Below are 9,436 nucleotides of genomic sequence, written 5' to 3'. Positions count from 1 at the left end.
GGAGGTGGGAGACCTGGACTCTTGGGGTCATTATCTCATGTGACCTTATGTAAACTTGAACTTTCACGGCCTCAGCTGTTAAATGACAAAATGAGCTATCTTCTACCGCCCCTGCTGCTTACAACCCTCCTGACTCCTTCATCTGTGCTTTGATGAGGGTCTTCAAACGTGGAAACCCCCAAGCCTTGACTCCTGACCCAGGTATCATTGGCTTTGGAGCACTCAAGGAGATCTGTAGCCCGAGAGCATCCCTCCCCTCCAGAGCAGGGGCCAGCTGTTCTCCCCTGGCCCAGCCACTCCCTCCGGGTTTGTCCTGGAATTGAGCCAGCCCTTGAGGAAACCTCCACCCCCTTTCTGGGAAAAGACTTGGACCTGGTTGTGTTCCAGTATAAACGTCCACAAGGCAAGAGATAGCACAAGTCAAGGCGAAGAGCAGAAGGGCCCTTCAAAAGGCCTCTCTGTACCCCCCCCCCCCTGTGGCTGTAGCTCTGTCTATCCTGCTTGCAGGCACCCAGCCACCATGTGGGAGCTCTTAGCTATCTTACTGCTCACCCTTGCTTATTGCTTTTGGCCCAAAGCAAGGCGCTCTGGAGCCAAGTACCCCAAGAGCCTCCCATTCCTGCCCCTGGTGGGGAGCCTGCCCTTCCTCCCTAGGCACGGACACCCTCACATCAACTTCTTCAAGCTGCAGGAAAAGTATGGCTCCATCTATTCCTTTCGTCTGGGTACCAAGACGACTGTGGTTGTTGGCCACCACCAGCTGGCCAAGGAGGTGCTCACCAAGAAAGGCAGAGAGTTCTCCGGACGGCCCCATGTGGTAAGCAGTACCCAGCCCTCTTCCTCGCCTATCTATCACCCACGGAGCATTTCAGTTCTGCAGGCAGGACCACGGCTGGAATGACCCTTCTGGCTCCAATGCCCTGTAATTCTTCCAAAGGCAAACTGGCAGGGGATGGGGCGAGGGGCCCTGCAGATCCCATCCAGACTCTAAATTGAGCAAGAAAAATTAAAGAAGGCTGTCTTTTCCAGGGTGCATGGGGGTGGAGGGGGCCTGAGGTCAGGGGGTAGTCCACTCACCCCTGAGATGGATGCTAATGGGTCGAGGCTGGTGTTTCCCCATGGGAGCAATTCTCCAGCCTGGGGTGGGTGGCTCTGGAATAATCCAGGGGCCGTGCCTGCAGAAGCAGATACCTCTACTTTATCCTGGGTTATGGGCTATAATTTAAAAGTGTTTCATTGCTCGAGATGGGGAGAGGACGCTGAGTAAAATTTTTTGTTTTGTCCCCCTGAAAAGGGAGTAGTAGTTTGGGAGCCTATGATTTAGACTTTCTTAATTGAATACTGTGTATAAAGCCCCTTTCCGAGTGCCGAGCACGGTGTGCTCCATAGAGAGCCATTATCAATGCTATTCCTTGTCTGGGGATGGAGTTTGTGACTGGCCTCCCTGAGAAGGTGCTGGGAGAAGTAGCTTGGCTCTTGCAGGGCTGACCTGGCATTTCCCTGAAGCGGCCCCCAGCTTTTCTAGCTCGTGGGGCTGCCCTGCAGTCATATTTTAAGGGTGCTGGATCACCTCGGTGGCAATGGGTTTGGTTAAGGTGGGGAGTCCTACTGAGCTGGCTGTGGTTGGGGGGTGGGGTGGGCAATGGGCATTAACCCTCCATTATCCACACTGCCAGCATTCCGCACTCCCACCTCTCCTGGGTCCGTTGCTCCAGGGCAGAGCATGAAGGCTCTTGGGGGCGATGGGATGGAAGAGGAGAGGCTTGAGACCTTTGTGCTTTGGGGGACACCTTGACAGGAGGTGGCTGGGTAAAAACCCCACATTGAGAAAACAAGGTGTTCACACTCTCCAAGTGTGGTGGGTGGACGGGTAAAGGCATTAGAGGGAGCGGTGTAAGGCAGAGGTCTGGGGCGTTCTCAATTCAGAGAGCCCATCCCAGGCAGAGCTGCCCTTGCCCGGTCAGAAACGGATAAAAGAGCACTCCGGAGCTCACTGCCTAAGCCAACCCAGGGCTCCAGCACAGTGGGATGAGGGAAGAGTAGGGAGTCTGATCTTGCCCCACCCACTCCTTATAGTCCTGGTGGAGCACAGCAGGATGTACCCACGTGGGAGTCAGCATGGCTGCCTTCTCCCTCTGAAATGGGAAGCGGTACAGGAGGGCCCAGGTAAGTGGTGCCTGATTCCTATGTCCTTGCCCGCTTCCAAAGATGACTCTGGCCCTCCTGTCAAACAACCAGAAGGGCATCGCCTTCGCCGACAGCGGTCCCCACTGGCAGCTGCATCGGAAACTGGTGCAGGGTGCCTTTGCCCTGTTCAAAGACGGCCACCAGAAGCTGGAGAAAATCAGTGAGTACAGGCTAGCCCTCCAGTCCCCAGGTGGGAAAGGTGCACCTGGGAGGGGGAACCGGCAGCACCGGCATTGAGTCGTTTTCCTGGCCACCACTGCCATCTAGTGGCCACATGTTTGTGTTTCTCGCCTTGGCTAAGATGCCCCGTTCTCCCCTTCAGTATGTCAAGAAATCAGCTTATTGTGTGATTTCCTGGTCACTCAGAACGGACAGACCATAGATTTGGAACTGCCTGTCTTCCTGGCGGTGACCAACATGATCTCCATGATCTGCTTCAACTCCTCCTACAAGTGTGATGACCCGGATCTGAAGATCATCCATGACTATAATCAGGGCATCCTGGACACCCTGGGCAGTGGAGGCCTGGTGGACATCTTTCCCTGGTTGACGGTGAGGGTGCCGTCAGGGCCACCTAGCCCTGGCAGAGTCCCGAATTCCTCCTCCTTTTTACTGCCCAGCTTGTTCCTGACCGCCTCAGCCATACTCTACCTTCTCTGACCTCCTAAAACCGTGGCCTCTTCCCTGGGAAGAATGAGCATTTGTAATCATGCATTTCAAGTCACAAGGAGTCTCCATTGTCGTGGGCAAGTAGTAAGGCCTCAGCATGCACTAGGTGCCGAGCTCCCCTGGAGGGCAGGTTCTGTTATGCTCACGGCACAGTAAGAAAACAGGCCCTGGGATGTGTGCCCAAGCAGAGTCTACCTACTAGCACTTGATGTCTAATTCGAATGGGAAAGGGTAATGGAGACCCTCACCCTTGTTTAGAATTTTCCCACTGGGATGGATGACCGCATCCTGTGTCTCCTCTTGCCTTCCACCTTGGCTGAAGGGGGGGTTAGGTAGGGTTTGGAATGTGAGTGCCCTAGAGTCCAGAAGGCTAGATTCTGCCTCCAGGCGGGATTCTGGGCATTGGAGAAGCAAGTGGGCATGAGTCTGGACTGGGTCTTTCTTTCTATGCCGCAGATTTTCCCCAACAAACCACTGGAAATTATGAAGAATGCAGTGAAATTACGAAATGAGCTGCTGAAAAGAATCTTAGAGAAATACAAGGTAAGTGGTGGAGCGGAAGGGAGGATGAGTTAGACTGAAATGTACTGCAGGCTCCCCAGACGAGCTGAATGCCTGGCACATGGGAGATGCTTAGTATGAATCAGTGAATGAGGATGGAGAAGTGAGGAGGATCCGAGAAGGGACCCACCTGCCACTGGTCCTACACTCTCCCCCTCTGCCTGGTCCTATCTCCTCCCTTAATGCTTTTCCGTATGTCCAGTCTGGGAGGGAATCATGGTGGGAGGGGCGCAGATGGCTCCCCTTCCTTATCACTGGCTTCCCATTTCACCCACACCAGGAGAACTTCAGTAGCGACTCTATCAACAACCTCCTGGACGTACTGATCCAAGCCAAGATGAACTCAGAAAACAACAATGATGGCGGAGACCAGGATTCACAGCTGCTGTCGGATGAACACATCCTGACCACTATTGGGGACATCTTTGGGGCCGGTGTGGAGACCACCACCTCTGTGATGAAGTGGACTGTGGCCTTCCTGCTCCATAATCCTCAGGTGGGTTCCTTCCTGTGCCTGTCTTCCCATGCGCTGTGTCTCCCTCCACCCCCCCACCCCCCACCCACCCAGTCAAGCTCAACTCTGGGTTCCAGAGAGGAAGGTGCAACGCCCAATACCTTCTGTGCAGGAGGGCTAGGCTGCCCTGGCTCTCACCCGAGCAGTGGCCCCAGGGTAGAGCTGCGTCCACTTTTGGGAGCAGGACCTGAGCTGCAGAGGCACCTCTTCCCAGCCTCAATCACCTACCCTGCTCCGGTCCTTAGCTGAAGAGGAAGCTCCAGGAGGAGATAGACCAGAATGTAGGTTTTAGCCGCACACCAACCATCAGCGACAGGAGCCACCTTGTCCTGCTGGAGGCCACCATCCGCGAGGTGCTTCGCATTCGACCTGTGGCCCCAATGCTCATCCCTCACAAGGCGTCCACGGACTCCAGGTGAGCCTCCCTTCCCAATGACGCCCAGCTTGACCATGTCGCCCGCACTGCGTGCCAGTCCACCGGCCTCCATCCTGCTGGTTGACCTGGCATCAGCCACGGCCGACTACTAATTATCCCATCCTGTAACCTACTAACTCGGTTAGGTACAATCTTGGAGCTGTGTTCTGGGATGGAAGACGGGGTTACTCTGGGCTCTGACCACGTGCACATACATCCATGTACCAGCTCCAATTGCACACCCACACGCCCTGACATGCATGTCCACGTGCCCAGGCGTGAAGACAGAAGTGCTGTCGGAAGGATAGTGCTGGAGAAGAGCAGGCTCACAGCCCACCTGGCCGAGGCTGAGGAAAAGCCGAGGCGTGGGAATGAGGGGGTATGGAGCGTCCCTTTGCTGCAGGAAGTGGGGACATGGGTAGGCAGGGAAGTGTTGCAACTCCCTCCCCCCCCACCCTCTCTCGGGCAGCATTGGTGAGTTCGCTGTGGACAAGGGCACACACGTGATCATCAATCTGTGGGCAATGCACCACAATGAGAAGGAGTGGCACCAACCAGACCAGTTCAAGCCTGGTGAGTCCCCGGCCTACCCTGCTCCCAGGCACACAGCCACCCCAGACTCCATGCCCACCCTCCCTGGACCCTCCACCAGCAATCCTTCTTCCCTGCCCAGCTTGCTCTACCTGAAGACCCTGGGCTCCCCGCATACCCCCTCCCCCGGGGCCTGCACCCGCATTCCTTCCTCAGCTTTCCCCACACTCTCCACCTCCTCCAGCAGATCTAGGTGTTTCCCCACCAAGTCGGCTTCCTGGGATGGCAGCACTTTGACTTGTTAAGACCATCTCTTTTCTACCCTTCCAGAACCTCCCGTTTCTCTCGGTGATTAAGGGCTAGCTGAGGGCAGGGCTGTTTCTCTTCTCAGGCTGGGGCTGCCAGGCCCTGTCTCCCTCTAGGTCAGGGGAGAGGCCTCGCCTCCTTCCTGCCCTAGACCCTTGCTGGTGCCTCTCATGTTCACAGAGCGCTTCTTGGACCCCACGGGGCGCCAGCTCATCTCGCCATCCGTCAGCTACCTACCCTTTGGAGCAGGACCCCGTTCCTGCTTAGGTGAGGTCCTGGCCCGCCAAGAGCTCTTCCTCTTCCTGTCCTGGGTGCTGCAGAGGTTCGACCTGGAGGTGCCGGATGATGGGAAGCTGCCCTCCCTGGAGGGCAATCCCAAGGTGGTCTTTCTGATTGACTCCTTCAAAGTGAAGATCAAGGTGCGACAGGCCTGGAAGGAAGCCCACGCTTAGGGTGGCACCTAGAGGCTGTACGTGGTGCCCCCACGATTCCACCCACTGTAGCCCGGAAGTCTCTGAATTAGAGTTGCTACCCGCGCCCCGCCCCCAACTTCCGCTCCCACCACCTGGCCCTCCTCCCAGCCCACCCTGGTCTCTTTCAGTGTCGCACTGGCGGTGATGTGCAGAAATGTCAGTCTTTGCCAGAAGCTCCCTGAGCAGCTCATGCATCTGTTCATTCATTCTTTCAATAAAGATTTTGAGCATCTACAATGTGCCCCTCGTGAAGGCTCTCGGCCCCCCACGCTCCCTGGTTTTGTGAACCTGACATCTTAGCTGACACATATGGCTGATACAATTCAGAGACCACTCAGTGTTTTGGGGGATGGCCAGAGATGGTGTGAATACCTGGGGAAGGCCGGGGGAGGGGAGTCCCCTGCCTGAGGGCACAGGGCCCGTGGAAGGGGTTAGCATGGTCAGTGCAGGTGAATGGAGGTCAGGGAGAAAGAGAGTCCTGTGAGGCTTTTGTCAGCACCAGGCAGGAATCTGGGTCTTACTCCACGTATGACGGGAAGTTGCTGGGAAGTCTGAAGCAAGTGGAAGGGTGTGACGGACATTTTAAATAGCTGGCACTGGAGCAGGAGGGGGAGGAGTCAGGGAACAGAGAGACCAGGTGAGAGAGATCAAGGGGGCTTACCCCGCGGCCACAGCGGGGGTGGGGGGTGGGGGAGGGCTCTCTCCCTGCCATCCAATGGATGCCAGAGATATTAGCCCACCCCTGCCCCTCCTCTCTAAGAAACAGTCTGGCTTTCCGAGACGGTAACTGTTTATGGGGGTTGAAAGCTCTTTCTCCTGAGGATGGGCTGGTGGTCTCCAACTCCCTGCAGCCCCACACAAAGCCTCCACCCACCGGGGCTCCTCCTCGCCAGCCATGCAGGCGACAGGCAATCAGAGGATGCAGTTGGTGCTTTGAAAGCAGAGCAGCGGATCTGGTCCCATGCCAGTCTGTATCGCTGCATGCATACCCAAAGGCTGCACTTTGGGAGAGCGTGTGTGGACCCCAAACGTGGCCCACCACTCCCCCCGCTTCTGTCTTGGCTCACACACTGAGACTAGCGTGCCACCTCCTACCACCTCCTATCCGTAAAGGCCTCCCTGGAAAATGGCGGCAGCTCCTTTAATCCAGCATCTTGGAACCTTGGCCGCAGGCCAGTCTGCAAGTGAAGGATGTGCTAAAATGGCCCAGAACAAACCGACCCTTGCCTTCGAGCCTGGAGAAAGGCCCCAGTCCCAGCTCCCTGGCGCCAGCCAGACTAGGGTCAGTTCATCAACAACCCAATCCTTCCCATCTGACGGACGGAGGGGTCTGCTGGAACCCTGGTCTGACCAAGTCCGCAGAGAAAAACCTTCCAAAGAGCGGCCACGCGGTTTTCAACGGCGGCAGCGGCGCTTTCTGTACTGTTCCCTCCCATCTCCACCACTCATCCTTTACTGAGCAGTGGCCCTGGGAAACTGCCCACCAGCCCACAGGAGGGTTTGTGGGCATCGGGGGCTGAGTCCAGTCCTCCTCACCTGTAGCTGAAAGATGCAGCCACCACAGGAAGCTGAAAGGAACAGGTTAGCTGGAGGTGACCTCCCTTCCCGCTCCCAGGAACCTCTGTCCCCACCAGCCAGCCGCAGGACTATGGCGCAGCTACCCCCGGCTCAAGACCAGGGAGCAAGGTTGGCGAGCAGGGAGTGGAGCATTTCAGATTTGCTCCATATTTGAAAGACATTTTGCAGATGGGTGAGGAACAGAGCAACCATTAGGAGGCTAGCTTCCCACAGAAGCCGTGGGCGAGTGTAAGGGGGATGAAAACATCCAACTGTCAAAGCTGACAGAGGAGGCCTGCTGGTGTAGTGATCCGCAGGGTTGGCAGTTTGAAACCACCAGCAGCTCCACGGGGGAAAGACTGGGTTTTCTACTCCCAGAACGTTACAGTCTCGGAAATCCACAGGTGGCAGGGAGTCAGCCTTGGCTATCAGAGTTGAACGTGGAATGCAGTGACTAGGGCAAGCCCTCCATTTTGAACACAGGAACTTGGTGGTCTGTAAGGGGAGGTGGCATGCTGAGTGAGGAGCCAGCCCTCCCCACGTGCCCACTGTGACCAAGCAGAAGGTCCTCAGGCCATCTGGTGGGGAAAAGGACACAGCTGAGTGTCCCTTCAGGAAATGGCCTCCAGATAGAACTCTGCCTGAATCCGGCTCTTGCCAACCTGGAAGACCCTTTCTCTCTGGGTCTAAATCTGCCCATCCTGAGTTCAGCATGCAGGCCCTTCTCTGGGATCCTGGACTCCCAGTCCACCAGGATTGGCCCCATTTAGCTCTTGGTTTCTGCTCCTTGGCACTGAGTCCTGGGGTTCACAGACATCTGCCGGGGTTTCAAATGGGCTTGGTTTCCCTCAAGCATGGTCGACTCTCTCTCTGGAGTTCAAGGGTGGGTCCTGTCTCAGACTGTTCCTTAACGAGGTTGTATGACCGGCACTCTGGGGGAGTGGGGGTGTCAATCCCCCGGACTACTGTCACTGAGTCAATTCCAAGACATAGATCCTATAGGATAGGGTAGGATGGGCTCCCCCCACCAAGTTTCTAAGGCTGTGGATCATTGACCGAAGCCAACCGCCACCACCTCTCTCCTGAGGAGTGGCTGGTGGATTCAAACCGCCAACCTTCTGGTTAGTAGCCAAGTGCTTTAACTACTGCCCCAGTGCTCCTGGGAGGTCCCCAAAGTCCTGAGTTATAGGGTTTGCTGATTTCCATGGTGCAAATATCCCCACTAGAATGGGGAAGACCAACAATAGACAAGTGGGCTTCAGAAAGTTCATGGGAAAATGAAATAAAAAGATAATAGAATGTGTTCACAAATTTTTTGAAGCCCCCCCCTTCCTATATATTCCTTAATAGATCGCTCGTTGCTAGTGCCAACGCATAGTGAGGCCAAGCATAACAGGACGAAACGCTGCCAGGGCCACCCCCACAGCTGTTCCTGGGCTGGGCTGGGGCCCACGGTCGAAACCACAGTGTCAGTCAGTAGAGGGCAAATTCCCTTAGATTGTGCTTCCCCCAGACACACAGCTAACCCGAGGGCACCGCTAACAATACTACCATAAAATAGCAAATGATCAGTTTTTAGTACTGATTTCCTCTCTGCAGAGAGGGGGAGGTTCTGTTCTCACTGCAGCGTGCAGAGGGAGTGTGGGTGAATGAATGTTCTGGTTGGTGTGGAGTGAGTGGGGGGTGAATATTCTGGTTGTGTAGTGAGTGTGTGGGTGGTTGTGATGGAGTGGGGATGGGTGAATGTTCTGGTTGGTGTGGACGGGGGCTAAATATCCTGGTTTGCAGTGGTGGGGGGTGAAGATTCTGGTTGGCTACTGGAGGCCATAAAGCCTAAAGCCCTTGGGGAGGCTACTCACTGGTATCAACACTCATCTGGGAGAAACCCAAGCAGAGGCCCTGGGCTGGGAAGCACACGGGAGAAATAGCAAGTTCTAGAGTCCTGGCCATCCAGTTTCCAAGTTGCGGGATCCTGGGCCCATAACTAACTCCCTAAACATAGGCATCCTTTAAGTGGGGGTGGTTACTCCCTGCTCTGCCGGATAGAGGCTCAGGTAGCAGCACCCATACCCTGGGAGTCACCCAGGGCAGTGGTCCCACCCAGCTCAGGCGGCTGGGCCAAATTCTCCTCCTGGACCAGTTACTTGGCTTTCTCGTCTGTGATGTGGGGGGAGGGTGCTGAGGTGTGTGCAGAAAGAGAACCACCTCGTGCTGCGTCTCATT

At 55.8% G+C, this 9,436-nt stretch overlaps 1 protein-coding gene across 1 annotated transcript; it reads left to right on the top strand.

Annotated features, from left to right (window-relative positions):
- Nucleotides 1-520: 520 nt before the first annotated feature.
- Nucleotides 521-5,743, top strand: CYP17A1 (cytochrome P450 family 17 subfamily A member 1). Its single transcript, XM_075534343.1, has 8 exons — nucleotides 521-817; nucleotides 2,209-2,347; nucleotides 2,510-2,739; nucleotides 3,313-3,399; nucleotides 3,698-3,913; nucleotides 4,177-4,346; nucleotides 4,816-4,919; nucleotides 5,364-5,743. Exons 1-8 carry the CDS (start codon nucleotides 521-523, stop codon nucleotides 5,633-5,635), a joined length of 1,515 nt encoding a protein of 504 aa, XP_075390458.1. The 3' UTR covers nucleotides 5,636-5,743.
- The last annotated feature ends 3,693 nt before the right edge of the window (nucleotides 5,744-9,436 follow it).

This window comes from Tenrec ecaudatus, chromosome 16, assembly GCF_050624435.1.
Source record: "Tenrec ecaudatus isolate mTenEca1 chromosome 16, mTenEca1.hap1, whole genome shotgun sequence".
Taxonomy (NCBI): Eukaryota; Metazoa; Chordata; class Mammalia; order Afrosoricida; family Tenrecidae; genus Tenrec; species Tenrec ecaudatus.
This window is presented reverse-complemented; position numbering and strand designations above follow the sequence as displayed.

Coding starts and splice junctions, on each gene's coding strand:
- CYP17A1 (XM_075534343.1), top strand. CDS start 521: ATGTGGGAGCTCTTAGCTATCTTACTGCTCACCCTTGCTTATTGCTTT. Junction 818..2,208: donor TCTCCGGACGGCCCCATGTG/GTAAGCAGTACC, acceptor CCGCTTCCAAAG/ATGACTCTGGCCCTCCTGTC. Junction 4,347..4,815: donor AAGGCGTCCACGGACTCCAG/GTGAGCCTCCCT, acceptor TCTCTCGGGCAG/CATTGGTGAGTTCGCTGTGG.